General features: G+C 31.9%; 3 protein-coding genes across 4 annotated transcripts; 1 reads left to right on the top strand and 2 right to left on the bottom strand.

Annotated features, from left to right (window-relative positions):
• Window positions 1-12659: 12659 nt before the first annotated feature.
• LOC108909564 (40S ribosomal protein S26) lies at window positions 12660-14584 on the bottom strand. The gene is made up of 3 exons (XM_018713943.1): window positions 14512-14584; window positions 14154-14331; window positions 12660-12897 (listed from the first exon to the last, which is right to left on the bottom strand). Exons 1-3 carry the CDS (start codon window positions 14512-14514, stop codon window positions 12728-12730), a joined length of 351 nt encoding a protein of 116 aa, XP_018569459.1. The 5' UTR covers window positions 14515-14584; the 3' UTR covers window positions 12660-12727.
• A 327-nt stretch (window positions 14585-14911) lies between these two features.
• On the top strand, window positions 14912-15475 carry LOC108909561. Its single transcript, XM_018713939.1, has 2 exons — window positions 14912-15015; window positions 15078-15475. Exons 1-2 carry the CDS (start codon window positions 15007-15009, stop codon window positions 15279-15281), a joined length of 213 nt encoding a protein of 70 aa, XP_018569455.1. The 5' UTR covers window positions 14912-15006; the 3' UTR covers window positions 15282-15475.
• A 549-nt stretch (window positions 15476-16024) lies between these two features.
• Window positions 16025-17914, bottom strand: LOC108909560 (PEST proteolytic signal-containing nuclear protein). Of its 2 annotated transcripts, none has more exons than XM_018713938.1 (3): window positions 17754-17914; window positions 17330-17661; window positions 16025-16328 (listed from the first exon to the last, which is right to left on the bottom strand). In XM_018713938.1, exons 1-3 carry the CDS (start codon window positions 17754-17756, stop codon window positions 16205-16207), a joined length of 459 nt encoding a protein of 152 aa, XP_018569454.1. In that variant the 5' UTR covers window positions 17757-17914; the 3' UTR covers window positions 16025-16204. The 2 variants fall into 2 exon arrangements, with proteins under 2 accessions (XP_018569454.1, XP_018569453.1); XM_018713937.1 differs by having other exon boundaries at window positions 17330-17651.
• Window positions 17915-21475: the final 3561 nt, after the last annotated feature.

Below are 21475 nucleotides of genomic sequence, written 5' to 3'. Positions count from 1 at the left end.
AGAACAATCCTGTAAATGGTGCTATATTCACAGTTACATACTGCAGCTAAGCAATGCCATTTTAAAGAAATTTCGTAAAAAGGCTCTTAAAAACTCAAACAGCGAACAGTCGGTAAAGTACATCTATGATTTCATACATAGCAACTTGACCAAATCTGTATAATTGGAAACGGACAGAAAATTAATGAATCTCCAGTATACAATTCCAGAATTATACATGATTTTACTCTTAGTAATTTCTCTAGTCTTATCGTCCTTAGAAATGACTACTACTCCTGCTGTGCCTGGTTATACACATCAGTTGTAAAACAAAAACATCTCCGTTACTATTATGAAGAATACTAGTGCATTGGGCTTTGCTTTTCTAAAGGCAGGTCAGTTAAGACTGGTGTCAGTCTAGCTCTGTTTTATAACTTACAGTAGCAATTGTATCTTAAATAAATTGTACAACATTAATAATGCGGCAAATGCAGTTGCTCGTAATTTCAGAGAACCAATGGATTTTTATCTCATAGAATAACAGAAATAGAATTTAAATAAGGCTACTTAGAAGTGTATATTTTGTAAATCGTTTAATATAATTGACTCAATTGGTAATGAACAAAAAATAGCTTTATTAAAAAATTATTTCTGTTAATACCATGCGTTTGAAATATATACATTTTAAAATTCTAAAATATATGGATATTCCAAAAATTTAAGTTTGGGTTTAACTGAAAAACACAAGCTATAGAAAAAATTACATAACTATTAAAACAAAAAAATTCTCAAATAGAAAAGTTGTTCAGCATCACAAAAAACATCCTGTACCTTCTAAATGAATCAAGATATCAAAATGTGGTTTTCCTAATCAAAATATCATTTTTGAAAATTTTAGTATTTCTGGTCTAGTATCTAGAAAATAGAAAATATCTTTCAGTTTTGCTGAAATTGATCCACCATTTAAAGGGTGCTAATATGATTGGCTAGTTTTGACAATGGCAGTGTCTTCAATCGAATATAAAATGAAATAGGCCTAGTCTCCACAGCTTTAATATGATACATTAATAAAAAAAAGATTTGTGTGTTTTGTACTAATACTGTGAACTGTGTATTAGCGTATATAACTTTATTTTATAAGTTACTCATTATTAGTTGATATTGAAGATTGATATGAATGTGAAGCAAATTGGGACTTTTTTTTGTTAATTTTACATTGCATATTTTTAAAGATTCCCAAGTAATGTTATACGTATGTACTTATCGTGGTATTATTAAATTTGATGTTTTTCATGTTAAGTTTGCATAAAAAGTTGCTTCGCTGTACTTTTACTAGCTTTGTGAAATAATTAGATCTGGGATATATAGAAATAAGTTGCAGAAGTATTGCCACATAAATATCTTAGCTACTGTCGTACTTCAACAAAAAGTTAACTACTAAATAATTAGTAATTTTTTTGTGTACTTAATACTTAAGAAAAACAAAAAGGGTTGAGTTTTGGAAATATAAACCAAAGTTGAATTTTTTAAAATTGGAAATACACATTAAACTTTGTACATTGTAATCTTTAGAAATAATTATACAAAACATGTAAAAGTTTACAGAATGTTTTTTTAAATTCAATTTTGTCAAAACAGTGTTCAAATATGGTACAATTACAATTTTCTTCCAGGTATGATAATAACTGATATATTTTAGTGATAATATTTTTGTAGCTATTTATATACAGGGTGTTAATTAAGTATGTACAATAAATTCATCAGACTATTATTTGAGTGATTTTAAGACAAACAGTTCATATGAACATTGGTCCGCAGATGCTTCGTTTTGAAGATACAGGGTGTTAAACTTTTGGAAAAAAATTGCTATTTCATAAATATCTTAAATACCCTTTACCCAATTTTGTTGTAATTTGCCACTTTTCCCCATGTTTGTTGTGTGGTCCAGGGATATGCAATTAAGTGGATTTTATTTTTTTTTCTACAAAAAAGTTGTATTTTTAGTTGCTTAATTCAAAAAATATATAAAAGTTGCAAAAAAAGTCAGTGGCATATATTTTTTTGTCAAAAATATTCGTTAAGGTACTCGGGACTTAATAAATCTAGTCAAGTTAGGGATAAATTAGCCCCTTAACACTACAAATAACACTGCCAAATTACAACAAAATTGCCATTTACAAAATAGCATTTTTTTTACAAAAATTTAACACCCTGTATCTTCAAAATGGCCAATGTTTATATGAACTTTTTTGTCTTAAAATCACTCAAATAATCGTCTGTTGAATTTATTGTACATACTTAATTAACACCCTGTATAATTTTTTTGTGGCAACAGAGATTCGTGTAATAATAGAGTTTTTCATTTTATTGTAATTTCTATGAGATGTGATTCAGTGATAGATTATTTCTATAATAACAGAATAAGAGATATAAAACTAGTGCTTTGTAGTAGTTGCTTTGGCCTGTTGCCAAACAGTTTTAATTTGGCTAAAAATAAATTAAATTTTATTTTTTAGAGGAAAACTGAGCTAAGGCTAAGACATAAATAAGGCCCACATGTTCATTTTAAATATCTAATGTTATTTCTGAAGTTTGTTACATTTAAACATAGAATGGAATTATTATTTGCTTATTATATTCATTTTAATTTTTGAAAATCAAAAAAGTATGTTTTTTTTAAATAGACTATAGTGCACGTGCAACTGGCCTTATTAGAATCCTGGATTTTAATAATTTTAAACTTTACTTAAAAACTACACTTAAATTATGTTATCACCTGCGAACATACCTATATCTGAGGCTGTTGTGCAAACAATGGTATAGTGTATGGTGTTGTTTGAGGTGCTGTGCAACTAGTTGCAGAAATTCAAAACTGAAATTAATTGCACGAGTGGCGTTGCGCAACTGTCGTATATGGGCGTACTCGCGACATATGCATTCATTTCAGCTGTTTTCAAACGTAATAGCAGATTTTTTTTGTCTAAATGGTGATATCATTTCTAGTAATTCACCAAAAGTTATGGGGTCCATTCGCACAAGATAAACAGAAAAAAAATATATTTTTTTAAATGGCTATTCATTAAGGAGGTTTATCGGTTACGGAGGTACGTCTAAAGTCTAACGAGAGTTTCTGTAGATTCGCTAGTGACTAAAATAGTAAGCCTTTAGATTTGGCAATGTTGCACTGGGCTGGAGCGCGCACGGCTCGGCGTTCGCTCGCTCGCATTCGATCATTCTGTTTGTTTGGAAGCCTAAGCTTGAAATATACATCATATGTCACGCCTGTGAATTTCAAATAATACGCTTCATTGAGAACCGCGCCGTTGCCGCTATTACGCATATGGAGGTTAAGTTAGTGAACGACAGCAGTTTGAAGGAGAATTATTATAAATTATGTATCTTACAAGTACCTAATCGATTTCTACGAGCTGTCATACTGTTCTTTAGATATAGGTTTCCTATTTATACAAGTTGCTGTGGAAACTGTTTGTCAATTGTTGCGCATTCTAAGTGGAAAGATCAAAAAAATCTGCATTCTCATAAGACTTCGTACTAAATCGTGAAAAATTATTTTATTAATATCGTGTCTTAGGTATCCAAACTAGTAATAATTTTTTTTGATGATTTTCTTCATATTAATAAGCTTATATTAATTTTTTTTATGAATATGTATTTGTTTGTCAATTCCAAATCAGATAAACCTCCTTAATAAAAATCATGTGTGCAGTGGTGAACGGTTAAAATTAAAGAGGTCATATTTTGATAATACGTTTGGGATCCATACTGTTTTTTTAATTTTCAGAATATACATATATATATATTTTATTGATTTAGATGTTTTGAACCTTCTAGGTTAGTTTCAAATTAAAATTTAAGTTGGTATAATTACAAATAAAACTTAATTTTGTGAAAAATAATATCTGGTGATTATGAAAAACAATATATATTTTGCCGTACAAGTGCAATCTTTTCGAGATGTCATAAGAACAATATGGGATCCACACTTCATTATTCAAGTACAATTTAATTTTCACTAGTTGTCATTGCACGCATGTTCTCCATGGTTAATGTTCTCCAGCTGCTAGATTTCAGTAGGTTTATTAAATATTTATTTAGATTTCTAACTTCTTTTGTATGTGTAAAACAAAATAATTATTCGTTTTGTAACCAGAAGTCATAGCAGAATTTCCAAAATGTGGGCCTTATTAGGTACCGAGCCTTATTTGGCTCAAGTTTATATATATTTTTCAAGTCTACTCATATAGGATGATTCAGAACTTATCCGAAAAAAATATTTTTGGATGTACAGGGGACAAATACAATTTTGTAAAAAAAAATCAAAAGGGCAATTCGAAAATGATTTAAAAAAACTGGCCCACTGTAAAACCTGACCTTATACAAGGCTAAGCTTGCAGTTGACGACCAGCACGACGGCAAAGTGTAATAAAAAATGCATGGACAGAAAATGGGCAAATGACACTAGAGACTACTGTAGCCCAGCAATGTAAAGGTTGAAAATACTACAAATTTAATAAATTTTTTTCTCAGAAACTATAAGGATTTTACAATTTTTTTTTACGATATTGACTCCATTTTTCATGACTCATTTATTCCCAAATTTTGGTAGATAAGTTGTGAATCACCCTGTATACAATATTTTACAAACTAGTTAAAGCTTTGATTTAATCTTCGACATTCAGTTTTCATGGAGTCGAACCACTGAAGAAAGCATTATCCATAGTTTTTGTTAATATGTGTTTTAATTCTGACAATCTCTGCTGCTTCGGTCTAGATCTCATTGATGGATCTCTAGTGCACTTGACAAGTTTAGAGAAAGGTACATTAATGTTTTCTATTATAGATTCTATATTTTATAGTTAAAATGTGGAATAAACAATAAATAATATAATTGTGTGCACCAATATAATATATTTTTGATTATATTAAACTGAAGTTTTTGGGTTAAATGTTAATTATTATGGACCTATAGCATTATAAAATTTTGAGAGTATTAAAAAATAATGTATTTGTACAAACTTATAACTAATTAGCAAGGAAGACAAAATAGAGGTAATGATAAATGAAAAAGCTTCCCGATGTTTCCAAATTATTTTTTTTTACCGTATGTTGAAATATTTATTAAAAGTTTAAAATTTGTTTTTTTTTTTAATTTTCTCCTAGTGTCTTTTGTAGATATTATATTTTATATACAGATTGTAACTAAAATGCTTTTTTAACTCTTAATGGTGCATGTTAACAAAAGTCTGTGTAAACATGAGTCCGAAGATGCTTAATTTTTGAAATACCTATAAGATATTCAAAATTAATGAAAATTTGTGATTTATTTCATGTTGGAAAAATTGTTGCGGGAAGGCATGCAAATAATATTCTATTCATAGACCACGAAATTGCTATTTTATTGCATATATCGTGAAAACGAAGTGTTTCTGGATGCATGTTTATAGGATTTTTTTTTAATGATTTGTAAACATAGAATCTGTCATCAAAGTTTAGTCAAGTATTTTAGTCACATCCAGTATATGTCCACGGTGACTCAGGACTGATGGTTGGCTACCATTACAGAAAATTGGAAAGAAGAAATGGAAACTTCATGTGTGCATTTTTATGCCATGCTGATATAAGTATTTAACTTAAAATTTTATCCTGCTAAGTTTATTGCTTTAGGGTCCGTCAGTGTGTCTGGTTCGAAATTATTTTCCCCAATTTCATAAATATTTTTTAACTTCATGTAAAGTTCCTTTTTTTCTCAAAATCGATTATTACGATATCTCTTTCCTTTCAAACGACAGTATGTACAAAAAAAATGAAGTACTAGCAGGTACGCACTGACGCGCCATAAAGATCCCTACTTGCATTTCCTTTTTACTCTTTCTGTTTTTGTATAATGGCGGTCAACCTTCAGTTCTGGGTCATCCTAAATTCCTCTTAAATTTTGTGCCAAACTGAAGTAGGATCAGAAATGCCATTTTAAGCAAAACATTTTCTATGAACATAGGTTCAAAAACAGTTAATTAGATTATTGATTGCAATAACCTCGAGGGCCAATAATTTTTTCCTCATTCATAAAAAAGTTATATAAGGCATTTTTAGCAAAATAATTCATTTTTCTAAAGGAATATCTTAAAAGACAGAAACTGTTGGATATTGATAATCTTATCTAATCCTTTTTCTTATTTTAACAAAGTTTGAAAGCAATTCATTTCACATTTGGAATTGGTGCATTTAAAATTATATTATTATTTTATTTATTATTATATAATAATTATTTTATTTATTAAGGTAATTTTATAAGGTAAAAAATTCTCAATTACTCCCTGCATTGTGAATGAGAAAAAAATTATTAACTTTTAAATTATATTATTTAATGAACTTATTGCAATCAATAACCTAAAGATCTGTATCCAGTTTCATTTGGATTTGATCAGCCATTTTGGAGTAATTACTTTTGAGCACTCGATCATGGTAAAATTTTTGATATTTAATACCTCCTGTTTCAGTTTGGCACCATATTTTAGAAATAACCTGTATTTTTTTAATCGATGGTGTATTAATGCATTTATTAAATGATGGATGTTTTATTTCTTCTAGCATTTAACTTGAAAATAAAAATAATTAGTCGATCGATTTTTATTGACTATTAATATATATTATTTACTTGACCAATGCATAATGTTAAAAATACTTAACTATGTACTAAATTTTGCTTAATGTGTATATTTAAAATCATTCTTTAACTCACGAGAATGCATTTACTTTATCTCTTGAATTAAAGAATAAATTGTAGTTACGTATATCATATTTTAAAGTTGTATATACTTACTATGTATATAATTATTTCTCCAAAAAAAAGACAATTTCAGGGGTTGACTATTAAATATTAGCAATATTTAAATCAATCTTTAGGCAAAATAATACCTTTGTGATCAGAAAATTACACTTATTTTACGTAATTTCAAATTTGCACTGTCATTACCATAATGTTAAAGCCAAAAATATTTAAAAGCTTTAAATTTTAACTTTCTACAAAAATTATTTACACGATACACTAATCTTGTCTAAGGTGGGCACTATGCTGTAGTGACAGTGCATGGATAGATTTTAAGGCGTATTTGTTGTAACCATTATTTTTTTGCAATGCATACACATACCAAAATATATGAAAAACTTTATACAGAGCCATTGCAGTATTCCATTAACAAAATTCTACAGGTGGTCTGACCAAAAATAAGGAACATCTTTATTTTTGTGATAAAATTATATTGTTTTTTACAAGTTTCCTGGTAGATACGTATTTGTACCAAATTATATTAGTTTTATCTAGCCAATAATGGACCATGTTTAGGTACATACCTAACAGTTTGATGACACCATCTAAACAGTTAAAAACTTATGAAATAAAAAAATTAGGAGACAAAACAAAGAGTTATTGTCTTTTCCTAACAGTCAGTGTTGTAGCAATTAAAAATTTTAAGAGAGGCCATAGTTCCAAAGAAAAGTATCACCCCATATACGGTGTGCTACATTCCCTTAAATACAAGTAAATTGATGGAATCAACTAGGACATTTTTTTATGGGTAAAGCCCAAAAGGTCATCATTTGGCAACTATTGCATTTTTCAGAACTGTTCAGGATTTTTTTATATAAAAAACTCTTCCAAAATAGTTGTGTACCGAATTAAAAAAATAATATTTTTCTTCATGCCAACAAACATAAAAAAAATTCGAAATAAAACTTTGTGGAGCACATCTAAAATGCCATGAAATCCAAACAAAACTTGATAGGACTATTTTACATCTGCCAAAAAAATAGTTATGAATCAAATTTGAATAAAAAATATTTATTCGATATTAAATGAGAAAAAGTTGTCATTAATAAAATTTGTACTGTTAGTTAAGACAACTGTTTTTGATTTCATAGCATCATAGATGCACAGTATAAAATTGCGCTTTGCATCTTTTAACAATTTATTGGCATATTTGGAAAAAATAATTGATATATTTTTTTCTGCAAATTTGATACACACCTTTTTTGGGGGAAGTGGAATTGATCCTCCAGTGTCATTATTTTAATAAAAAAACCCTTAATATATTTTTCTGAAACAAATGCACCAATATAACAAATCATAGCTGGCCATGTGCTTACTGCAATGGAGAACCAATTGTTGCTAATGATAACCTTTCAGAGTTCTACCTATAGAAAAAATAGTCCCACTTGATTCTGCTTATACAGGGTGTCACGCTTAAATTTGATACAAGCCTGTAGCTTCTTTATTTTTTGACCGATTTCAAAATTTTTTTTTTAGAATGTAGGATAAAAAACTCTACCTAAAAACTGCAGTATTACAGTTAGATAGTTTTTTTATCCTACATTCCATCAAAAAATTTTTTGAAGTCTGTCAAAAAATAAAGAAGTTACAGGCATGGAGTGCTCGCCTGAAGATGTATTGATTTTGATGAAACATAGTGGTAAGACGTTTTAAGGGATGCTGAACGAGAATATGTAATGTTTTTTGAAAAAAAAAAAAAAAATCGCTAATACCAATCGGCTGTTTTGATGTCAAGAAAACGCGTCCTAGTTGGCCGTGAATTGCATTAATAAAAACAGCAATATTAGGTAGTTTTTTTAGCCCACATTCCAAAATAAAAATTTTTGAAATCGACCAAAAAAATAAAGAAGTTACAGGCTTGTATCACATTCAAGCGCGATAGCCTGTATATTTAAGGACATGTTAACATGGAAAAACCAGACATGCTATAGTTTTTGAATGGTACTTTGTACATTCCATCGAGCTTTGGAAGTACTGTTGGCGCGAATTTGAAAAAATCATGTTAAAAAACGTATTAAATAATTTTTATTTTTGAGAATGATTTGTGCAATTTTGTGTGGAATACTGTAGCAATATGTATATTATTGAATAAAAACAAAATTGTTTTACTTAGCGGTGGCTGTATTTATAAATATACAATATTGTATTGATGGGCATTGTCAAAGGTGGGAGAGGATGAATCTGTGGAAATAAAGTTAAATATACTCTTCTACAAGATTATGTTCCCCTACAAGGTTCAGCCCTTCCCCTGGATGAGTTCCTAGCTATACCCATGATTGTATTGATAAGGTTTAGTTCTCAAAGGGGTATAATTATATAATAAAACTTAAGAAGAGCTTAAAATATTAATAACGGAGTGTAAAAATATATTATTTTACATTGCTATTATAAATGATGGTTATAATAAAAGCAGATTTTCATCTTTTTTAAATCAGTATTATAAGCCAAAAGGAAAGACTTCAAAAATTATTGTATTTATTGCAAAAACTGATACAGGGCATATGTTTGAAGGTAATAAAAATTACATATCTATGTCTAAATTTATTTTTCTCATTTTGGTTAGTTCATCTGCTACACATTACATTTTTACATTATTTTCATGTTTCATTTTACATTTATCAACAAATTGGGTACAGTTGACTATCGATTTGTGGTAAGTATGATGAGTTGTTAGGTAGTCAAGTTAAACTGATTATTTTTTAATGCGTACAGAATGAGTGAAATTCGATGGGACTTTTTATTTTATTAGATATTTTTGGCACACTGAAAAGAAAAAAAATTAAATATGTAAACTCTTGCGCCAAAAAGGATCAGTCAAGGAGGTTAATTTTATAAATTTAGTTTTTGCTTCATCAGTGTCATATACTTCTGAGAAATTTATTCTTATGTTTCACGTTTGAATGGAACAAACCTATGTAGATTTTATTAAATTCACTTAATACCCCTTAGATGGGTACGGGCAAAGCAGTTGAGGGCTGTTCTGCTCAATGCACTGTGACCATTGAGCAGGAAAAACAAGAAAAATTTGCTCTCCCATATCTTCCTCAACCCCGTCCAGCAGAGGGCACTTTTCACCACTGTAGGGGGTTGGTTCTTTGGTTGTGTTCACCCTCCCTCTTATAAGCTAGAAGCTTTCATGATGCAGATCCATGTCCGGAAGAGTATAAAAGTAGAAGGGGTGTAGAAGGCGTACCAACCCTTTCGAGGGAGTCCTTCGCAATAATAACTGAGCGTACGAGGGTTGCAAAGTGCCCTTTTTTTTTGTGGGGCTATGTTATTGATTTAATACTGTTAAACAAGTTAGATATATATCATACTGAGTCGATAGATGAAATTGTTGAATTTGGAATAACAATTTAAGTGAAGTTTTTGATATTCATGCAACCAAAAATAAGAGTTTCTAAATCACCTGCACCCTGGTTAACTGAAAATTTATGATGAATATTAGAGATTATTAAACATGAAAAGATCATGGAATTATTCTTAACGAATTAAGAAATTTAGTTAATATATAAACAGGAAAAGAAAAAAGCTTTCTTGTAACAAAAATAAAAGATCTAAGAAATTTTGAAGAGCTATTAACTACTTAAATGTTACCTAAAAAATCATAAAACAAAAATTCCTGAATTTAGTGCCAACAATTTTAACACTTTTTTTTAATAAAGTCTAACTTATGTTATGGGTGAAGGCGAAGATACATATTACTTGTGATATATAATGATAAATATCTCAATATTAATAATTGTCCAATGAAATTATCTACTGAAAAAGTTGAAAAGCAATGTGTATCATTAAGTTTAATCTGAATAGGGCAGATGGCATCGATTCGAAAATGTTAACTTTTGTACTCCCTGTTTTCAGTGCATATTTAACATTTATTATTAAGTGCTTTTTCCTACATCCATTCTCTAGACTAGCGGTCTTCAAACTTTTACGACGTACGAGACCCCACCATTTCGATTTTTTTGAGGAACCCCTACACAAAATTTTTGAACACATTTTTTATTGATTATTTAATATATTTATAAATATGTACTACGATTAACAAAATAAATATTCCACTAAGAAAAAATTAATGTAAGACTAAAGTTAAAGTAATTATTTATTGAGTAATTAAAAAGTGTAAATATAATCAAAGACTGGGATGTGCTTGAATATTTTTACATAATATGTTAAAATCAGGTGCTATTGTCGTAAGTTGCAATCACATTTCAAATTCTGCATTAAGCGCATTGTGATACTTTGTTTTTGTCGTTACGTATGTGGAAAATGATTTTTCGCACAGGTATGTAGTTGCAAAAGGCATACATTTATTGCCTGGTCAGCAATTTCAGGATATTCCTTATAAATCTCTAGCCAAAAATCAAGGGAAAGGCGATGTAACCAATGCGAAGAACGCTGCGCCAGCTTATGTTATAAGCCGACTACATGCACTTGCATAAATAGATAAAGCTCTTATACACATGTACTAAAAATAAAAAGTAGAGTATAAATTTTTTGAATTTTGTAATTATTGATAATAAAATTTTAAATTTTTGACCGAGTCGCGGAACCCCCAGAGGTTGTGCGGAACCCTGGGGTTCCGCGGAACACAGTTTGAATACCACTGCTCTAGACAGTGGAAATATGCTATGTTATGCCTACCCCTAAAAACCTAGTCCTATTGAGTTATCGCATTATATACCAGTAAGTATCTTACTGTTCCAAAAATGCTGGAAGTAGTTGTTGAATAAATGAATCAATCAATTTCTGTCGAAATATACAGCTCTAGTTAATGTGGTTAATGTTATGGATGACAATTTCAGGGCGACTGTTAAAAATTAAAATATTCTTTTATTATTAGATTACACTAAAGCCTTTGATACTCTTCACATCCTGTGTCAAAAGCTTAAATATTTTGGCTTTGATGATTCAGTGGCACTGTTTATAAAAAGTTATTTATCAAAAATGCCTAATTTTCATTTTCCAAAGTAAAGATATTCTGAAAAAATTACTTAAAAATTAAGGAGTTACATACTTAAAATTTTAAAAAAATTATTCCTACACATTTTTATTTATAATTTTAAGATAAAAAAATTAAGATAATTCATTTCATTATAAAGTTAATTGCATCGTGACCACCAGCCCATCAGATCGGCACGGCTACCTATCTAACTACCCTATCTCTCGACAGTTGCCAAAAGCCACTCTTAATAAAATAATTTAAAAAACCATAAACAACACAAAGATGCAAGAGGGATGAGGTGCACAGCATGAAGCTGACATGGCATGTTAGCTATAAGTTCACTTTCATTCAAAACTTTTAAACACATTTTACTGCTGTTAAACAAAGGCTTTTTGCATGTTTTTTAATATCAAATTTAGATAATCGTTTTCTCTACAGCCTAGATTTTTTGATTGACCAACTTTTAATATAAACAAATATTTTGGTAGAAAATTGCACATTATATTTTGAAACACCGTAAACTTTTTGTTTTTGAAAAAAATAAAACAAATCTGTCCGTCAAGAAATAACTACATTATTTTCCATTTTTGCAGATTGGATCATTTTTGGTGGTTATCGTGCTGCAGCAAAAGCGTTTTCGTTTTCATCATTGACCATTGACCCCATAAAAAATAATGTTAACACTGGAAAACATTTTTATATTTTTCAATACAAATTTTTCATTTAATAACTCATAATTTTTTAAATATACTACATGATTTTAGCAGCGTGCAGGTATATTTGTAGTTTTTGGAAAAGCTGCTTGCTGTTACATTGTTAAAAAAGTATGACAGGTTTTCTAGATATTATAGTTTTTTCATTATGGATTCTTTTAATAAAACAGCAAAGAAAGATTGTTTGTTATTTATATTTATAGTTTAATTATAAAATAAACAGGATAAGTAACATAAATCATATTACTTTCTTGGTTGAGGCTGAGCTCTGTTGTTGTCACGACCAGGGAAGTTTCTTTGAGGAGGGGTCCTGATTCTCCTGTCCTTTTTGCTTCTGTTACGGACTACTTTACTGTGAATAGCACATGACACGCAATAATGAAGCTTCGCGTACAATTTGGGTAGGACGTATTCTGTAAATTAACAGATTATTTTTTAGATTTTATTTAGGCAGCTATCAGTTACTAATTTATCAAAATTTGTGAACAATATGTCTACACTGCTTGCATTAAACCCTCTTCTACTATTATGAAAATTATCAAAAAACTATTTTTACTTTCTAACACATGATTATATCAACTTGTGTCTTAATTTTTCTTTTCTCGAGAATAGTCATCTACTACCAATTACATAAAAAATTACATTTGGTTTTCCAATGTACAGATTCCCAAGTTTGGAAATATGCATTTATAATTAAATAAGAAAACATACTAACACAAAACTGCATTTTGTTTTAATTTTTTGTTACTTACTATTCTGAAATACGTTTGCTTTTTATTGTTAATATAATTATCAATATTAGATCAAGAAATGCATTTTTCAATTACATATTGATAATTTTACACTTAAAACTGAGTGGTTCCGTAATACTTAGATATCCTGACTGGATTTCAACAAGCTACCTCGAGAATCACGTAATTGGCTTCAAATTTCTCTCTTTTTATTTAATTGTGATCAGATATCTTCTCTATTTTAACTCACTACTTGATAGCATATTGTAATATGAGCCAATTTTCCAAAATTTTTCCATGAATTCCCTGATTTCTTTTTATACTTTATAACCAGTAGATTTTATATGGGTCTTCAATTTATTTAGTACGAATTTTTTTCTTAATTGATTAAAATAATATATTCTTCCAGTTGTAGAATCTCTAACCAAATTATTGACAACAGATAGAAAAATGGCAGTTATTTATGTATATCGAAAATATTCCCGAAAAACTCTTATTTACTTCGTTGTCAGTTTTATTATTCTATTTGCTATCTTCAATTCAAGTGTGAATAACAGTTTTTGATTAAAATTATAAGGGATGGTCTAAAATGAAAATATTTATGGTCAAAGTCCAGAAGCAGATAGTCGAAAACATGGGCGAAGACATGACAAAAGCCGAGTTTTCAAGTTCAAAAAATAAAATTATTTTTATATATTCCATGCGTTTTCAGAATAACTGTTTATCAGACTAGTAGCCAGTTGATCCCAAAACAGAATTTTTGATAAGTTGTTAAGGCTTCAATTAAAAAAAACTACTAAATGGTCAAAAACCAGACTCGTGACCCTTATCATGTGTAAAAAATTGGAACGAATAAAAAAATATATTAATGAAGTGCAGCGATGTAAGGAAAACTAAGTTGTAATTAAATAACCAATATTAAGAAAAACAACACTTACGGCCATATACTGATGCCTCAGTAATATCCCTAACAGCAGCAGCTTCTACGATATTACGAATAACAAACTTTTTGATGGCCTTATCTTTAGGCACACATCTAGCACAATTGGTGCAACGAACTGGCTTAACATGTCCTCTGCCGTGTTTGGAACGGCCTCCGTTACGCCTTTTACAGGTCTGAAAGAAACAAATTTATAACCATGTGTCCACATAGAGGTTATTATCTGAGAAACTATTTACAACGGTTAAATTAACTTATAAACAATAAAATATCTTAACTGTCCGCTCAATTGAGAAGAAATGTATGTGATAAACTAGGAATATACATTTAAATATACCAAAAAAGAATAAACATACCATTCTACAAAGTTTACTTCACAGTAAATCGGAAATAAAGACGGAGAAGCAGGATTGACTTGGGAATGTTTTGTTCTGCATTGTTGGCTGCGTTCAACTTTCCGGAAACGTAAATGCCCGCGTAATTTGAATAAACCACAATTACATTTATAAATTTATGAAAGCTTTAAAAATAATATTACGATTTAATTAAAGTAATAGTTCATATTGGTTAAATGGTATAGTTGCTAAATTACATTTGTCCATGGTCTATTCCGATTCCTCAGTGTCGTAACTCATACTTCTTAAAACCTATGCTAAGCTATGTAATGTAACTGAAGAAAAACTGAAAAATTTCTGCATGAGTTAACTTCACTATAATAAATCGATTTATTGTCTTAAAAAGTTTTGTGGTTAATAGAGAAAGTTTCTAACATGTTTTCGATATATAAATATCGAATGCATTTATGAGATATTACATTATGTTCCAGAACTGTTACGTTTAAACTAGGCAACATGAAATATGTAAGTAAAATATTTTTTTTAGTGCAGTAGTGCAGTGATTAAAACTTTTATCTTCCATTTAGTTTGTGATAGCCTTATGTACCATCTTGCTTACGTGCGAGTTACTGGTTGCTCATCCTGTCGAAGATCAAGTTCAGAATCCTTCACTTGAAAATGTTCGTCCTGAAAGAGACACTGGTCATCATGACGATGCTGTAGATTTTGGAGCACATACTGGAGATAATGGTGCCTTCGGATGGTATGCCCATTATCCCGTTCAAAAATAATATAATTTCTCTTAACGTTTAGTTTATTGTTTCCTTGATTTCTTACAATGAAGTTTTGTATTTATTATGTACCAAAGATATGGGCAAGTGCATTGATCTCTTGTACCTAGTTAGCTTACAAGTTTACTACATATTTTGCTTTGTTCCTGTCGTGTATATATTTAATTTAATAAATTCAGTAACAAAAGCATTTTTACCTTGATTTCATTATATTTATTGTTAATGCATTTATTTTTTGCAGATTTTTCTATATATTATTAATTTGTGTTTTATCTTTTCTTTATTTTTGTCTTAGCTGTACCTCTCGTCTTTTAATATTTATTTTATCACATACATTAATTTTCATCAGTTCCATGTACATGTTTTGTCCATTTCTTTTCTTTTTATTTACTTAAATGTAAAATTCTTTTGTACCTTTTATATTGTACTGTATCCTAAGATAGAAAAAAATAAATCAATACAAGTAAAAATTTTGTAATTTATTCATCAAATTTGTGTCAACATTTTTTATAGAAGGTATTACTTAAAAATACATACTTTCACATTTTCATTTGTGAAGAAATTGATTTGAAAAAATTACAACATCCTGTAACCTTTAAAAGCACGCTTTCACTTTGCCCAATTTGTTTTCTTTTTCTTTTTATTATATTTATAGTTTAGGCAGTCAAATTTACAAAACTGTTGGCATAAATAAATACAACTATGATATATTCATAATTTATTTAATAAAACTAATACTTACACATTACCGATTTGTACAATGTACTTTCAATCTATTAACATTCTTTAAAATATCATTAGCAATAATGAAGAATTGGGAATTTTTCAAAAATGGATAGTCGATTACTCTATATATAATACAATTAATACATGCTTTTATAAAAAACAGTCATTCCATTTTTGAAAAATTTATTAAAATATATTTAGTCATCCGCTAGAGCACTTTCCATTGCTTCCTTTAAATTTTTTTCAAACATTTTTTTCGCATCTGAAAAACCTTGTTTTGTCTTGCCAAATGAATTGGGACCAGATGAGGTGGGTGTATCTCTAAAAAGAAACATATTTGTTTATATAAATCGTCATTACGCCTTCAAAATGCAACATGTGCTTATTTTCAACAAAACACCTTAAGTGCACAATTCGATAAACAACATGAACCTGAATAAACTAGTTAAAAACAGCCATCTTATTTTCTACAGAATTATCTGTGGTAAAATTAAAAATATTTCTAATTCTTAAATAAAAAAGGCCAAGAAACAGTTTCTTTTAACTCCACTCAATAATTTGATAAAATACACATGCCATATTTTGAAGGCGCAACACAATGATGAAATGTATCATGCCCCAATCATTGGCAAATGTAGTCGCACAATATGGTTGGCCTAATGTTGGTTAAATTTTCAGCAACCATTTATAAACTTGCGAACGTCGTCGGCCAACAAATTTTTAGTGCAAGCATGTGTTAAAAAAAATATATTAACATTAGTTTTAGTAATGGAAAATGATGATGTAGTGAAAAGGAAACAGATTTCAAAAATTTGGATGAGTGGTGAAAAGAGAGAAATAAATTTTCAGATTTAAACCTATTAAATGAACATAGAACATCGAGTCCTAGTGACAACATAATAAATGATAATATAAAGCAACATTTGGCCTTTCAAACAAATAATCTCTTTTTAATCATTATTTATCAAGATATTTTGATATAGGGAGGCTCATAATCTTCTGCAAATTGAATGCTTGGTGGTAGAAGTTAATTATGCGGCTTCTAAATGCTTTTGTCCTCGTCAAATTTGCAGCCGAGTATGACAATGTATAATAGATTCTTGTATGTAATTTGTCGTTACTTTGAATTATTACAGTTTTTAACTATAATTTCGTCTCAATGGTTACGAGTTATTTTAAACTTGTGAACTTATACATTCCGTTTTAAAAAAATATATGAAAGAAACTACTTTTTAAATGGGGCCCGTAAGTGCTGTTTTATGTTGTGGTTAAATTATTTTATTCTATTCATTAATTTATTTTTAATCTGAAATTATGTTTACCTGCCAATATTTCGCATACGCATCCTAGCTTCAGGGGGCATCTCTTCTGGCTCACTGTCACTGTCTTGATTAAATGCAGCTGCCACCGTCAGTTTTGGTTTTTTAGTTGAGCTGATTTTCTTTGAGTTTAGTTTCATTTGAATACTCATACTTTTTAACCTGTTTTTAGCCCCAAGACCGACATTTTCTATTTTTTTATCCTGTTCTTTGGAGTTTTGTGCCTTGTCATCGAGTTCCTCTTTGATTTCTTTTTTGATGTGTATTTCTTCTCTTCGCCTTGGTGATCGAGATCTTGACCTTTCTTTTTTTATCGAGCGAGTACCTAATAAACACTGACAAATTTAAAGTATTTTAATAAAGAGCAAATTATATTTTAAATCATGATTGTTAACAAAACCTGGTCAGGTATAAAAACTTATATTACCATGATATACACTTGCTTCGTATTTACTATTCATTTCGAAATTTTGTGTCTTCCGACTTAATCGATAAATTTATTTGAAAATGTAGTTAAAAACAAAAAAAAAAGTAAATTATTCCATTTCCAATAATTAAACAGCATTACACTACCACAACCACATCACATCGATGTAGTTTAGGAATTTTCGTTTCTTAGGATTAGAAATCTAGTAACTAGTAACTAGGGATGCGCGATGTTCACCGATGTATCTTAAACATCGATACTTTGCTTACGATATTCGATATTTACATCGATTTTATTTGTTTCGATATTATAAGACAGCATCGATAGTTTTTTACGATGTTTCATGCGATGTTTGTGGCCTATTTATACTAATTCGTTATTATCGTTGTCCATTATTTCGTGACTCCATCTAGGGAGCATTAGTAGATCTAGAAAATCTCTAATGAAACTAAACTGTAACTAATACTTCAGTCAACTCAGTATCATCATATTACTCAGTATCTTCTATGTTCTATCAGAAATTTCACAGAAAATCCCAAGGAGTCTCCCAGGAAAATCCGTTGGAGCTCTGGAAGGAGATGAAATGTATATTTCCTACTTTATCCACCAAAATATCTTAGCATGGTAGCGACATCAATTCCCTCCGAAAGACTTTTCTCAAAGGCAGGCCAAGTGTTAACCCAGCAAAGAAATAGACTTAAAGGAAAAAGCTCGTCAAAATTATTATTTTTTCAAAATTGTTCCCAAAATATATTTTTTTAATGAACGAGTTTTAGTTTTATTTCAAGATTATTTTATTTTTTTGTTATTTAACATGGTATTTCTTTGTTTCTGTGTTTTAAATCAGTATTTTAATTTAATTTATTTTTTTATACCGGAGTATCCACATTTTATATTTATTTCTAAAATATATTTTTATTAAAATAAGTTCTCTATATTTAATATTACACTTTCATAGAAAATATCGATGTTTAAGAAAATCGATGTATTTGATCCGATATTTTTAATACATCGATATTTGAATTTCGATGTATCAAATGATGTCAACATCGATGTTTTAGATACATCGCGCATCCCTACTAGTAACTAGTAACTTACTAACATAATAGGGGTTTATGGTTTATGAAAATTCACTCAGTGTGCTCAGTTTGTTATCTTCTTGTTAGTTTTATTATTTTAGAGAGAGATAACAAAATGTCCAGATTACTACGAGTACGAGTAGGCGGATGCACAGCATGCGCGCCATTATTCCATAACTAGAAATTGACCTCAATGATTTGGAATCGAGGGGGATTATCCCTCTTTATCCCGCCTCATCTCGTGTAGGCCTGGACAGCCTTCGTAGGTGGGCCCCATCCGTCGTCTACCCCGACCGCAAATGCGGCCGGTGTAGGCGCTTTGTGGGACCTCCTTTTGTCCTGGCTGGGCCCCGCCGGCTAGGGCCCTTTCTTCTGGCGCTCTTCTTGCTTCGCCGGCTCGTCTGTGTAAACCCCGGGGGTAGTGTCATGTTTATGTGTGGTATGGTTGGGTAGGGTAGTGCGGCTATGCAGCNTAGAAATTGGCCTCAATGATTTGGGATCGAGGGGGATTATCCCTCTTTATCCTGCCTCATCTCGTGTAGGCCTGGACAGCCTTCGTAGGTGGGCCCCATCCGTCGTCTACCCCGACCGCAAATGCGGCCGGTGTAGGCGCTTTGTGGGACCTCCATTTGTCCTGGCTGGGCCCCGCCGGCTAGGGTCCTTCCTTCTGGGGCTCTTCTTGCTACCCCGGCTCGTCTGTGTAAACCCCGGGTGTGGTGTCATGTTTATGTGTAGTATAGTTGGGTATGGTAGTGCGGCTATGCAGGCAGGTGGGGGGGATATCGTCGGGGTGGTCACCCAGGGTCAAAAAGTTGGTGTCTAGGTCTTTTGTGTTTGTCGGTCATGTCGCGTACGTAGTCAACGGGTTGCCTGAGGAGGGGACTGTCATGTATAGCGTCTACGTCAAACCGTTTCTCCGCGTTTTGTTTTATTGTCTGTGGAACGTTTGTGTATTGTAAGTCTCGTAATATGTCAGTGTTTCTTACGTACCAGGGCGTGTCGGTGGCCGTGCGGAGGACTATGTTTTCCACAGTCTGTAGTGACTTTAAGTAGCTTGTTGCCGCGTGACCCCACGCGTGGAGGCGTAGGTTAGCTGCGGTTGAAGTTGAAGTACTTATCACGTGACTATCAACATGTAAATGGGCATCAGTAAAGCGACCCCCCCTGCCCGCTAACCTTTTCTGTTTCAGAGACAGCCAGGATCAAGAAACGAAGACAACGACACACACACACACATACACACCCCCCCATACCCTCCTTACCCCTCCCCTCCCGCGCTAGCCTAAGGGCCATCTTAGCAAAGCGCTTCCCAGGCTGCATAGCCGCACTACCCTACCCAACCATACCACACATAAACATGACACTACCCCCGGGGTTTACACAGACGAGCCGGCGAAGCAAGAAGAGCGCCAGAAGAAAGGGCCCTAGCCGGCGGGGCCCAGCCAGGACAAAAGGAGGTCCCACAAAGCGCCTACACCGGCCGCATTTGCGGTCGGGGTAGACGACGGATGGGGCCACCTACGAAGGCTGTCCAGGCCTACACGAGATGAGGCAGGATAAAGAGGGATAATCCCCCTCGAGGTGAGGTACGTAAGCATCTCAGGATAACTGATCGTGAGCAGTCACAACTCTGATTTCAAATGATAAACCAAGCTATTATGAATCCCCCTCGATCCCAAATCATTGAGGCCAATTTCTAGCCATAGAATAATAAGTAAAGCGACTTGTCACCAAGATCATTATAATCTTGACTTGACACTCCGTCAAGGTCAAAACGGATTGGATGTTAACGGTCACGCACCGTTATTTTTGGCGTTAAGCGTGGCTTCGTTAATTTGGGACCGAGAAGGACTATCTCTCTCATCGTGAGGAGTGGGTTTTTGGGAATAGCTTGTAGCTAGGGAATGCACGCAGCCTTTGAGTCGGTGATTTGTGAGCTGGTGCGGGGATAGGTACGTCGGGGTCACAGCGGAGTTTTTCCTTCTTGGGGGCTTTCGTTTTGGCAAAAATGGTACCTATTAGCAACTAATATCAGTTCAGAGTAGCTCTAAGTTGCTATTAGCTGCTGATAGCTACTATTTTTACCAAATCGAAAGGGCCTCTTTGGTTCTTCTTGGTCCTGGCCCTCGAGCATATACTACCTCCAGTAGTATATGCTCAGGTTAAGGTAGACATCCCGGGTCAATAAGTAAGTGTCTAGGTTGTCTGTATGTGTCTCTTACGTCAGGTACATAGTCAACGGTTTGTCTAAGGAGCGGGTTGTCGTGTCTCGCGGCCGCGTCTATGTTTTTTTGGGTATGTGTAGGTATTGTCTGTGGCTTGTAAGTCTCATGTGTAAGGCTATGTTTTCTACAGCCTAGAGTGGTTAGGTGGTAGAGAGGCGTAGGATAGCTGCGGTTGAAGTACCACCTTAATTAGCGTTTGCTTATTTTTTAAACTTAGAGTGTTCCTTCCCTTGAATAAAGAATAGAGCTTAGCTCTGGTGGTCCCCGCTCGCGCCACTGTCTCCGCGATGTGCGTTTTCCACGTTAAGTCGCCGGTCTATCGTCACGCCCAGGTATTGCGTATGTCGGCCTCAGGAGGTAGGTTCTTGGGACAGTGTCAATATATCTAGGTCGGGCGGAATTTTGCGTCTAGGATATG

Source organism: Anoplophora glabripennis, unplaced genomic scaffold, assembly GCF_000390285.2.
Source record: "Anoplophora glabripennis isolate ALB-LARVAE unplaced genomic scaffold, Agla_2.0 scaffold449, whole genome shotgun sequence".
NCBI lineage: Eukaryota > Metazoa > Arthropoda > Insecta > Coleoptera > Cerambycidae > Anoplophora > Anoplophora glabripennis.
This window is presented reverse-complemented; position numbering and strand designations above follow the sequence as displayed.

Bases quoted from the DNA above. Each gene is read 5' to 3' on its own strand.
- LOC108909560 (XM_018713937.1), bottom strand. From the start codon at position 17,787: ATGAATAGTAAATACGAAGCAAGTGTATATCATG. The intron at 17,652-17,753 runs GTAATATAAGTT...AGTGTTTATTAG, and splicing joins CGAAGCAAGTGTATATCATG to GTACTCGCTCGATAAAAAAA. The intron at 16,329-17,329 runs GTAAACATAATT...GTTTCTTTTTAG, and splicing joins CGTATGCGAAATATTGGCAG to AGATACACCCACCTCATCTG.
- LOC108909564 (XM_018713943.1), bottom strand. The intron at 12,898-14,153 runs GTAAGTGTTGTT...GTTAATTTACAG, and splicing joins TGAGGCATCAGTATATGGCC to AATACGTCCTACCCAAATTG.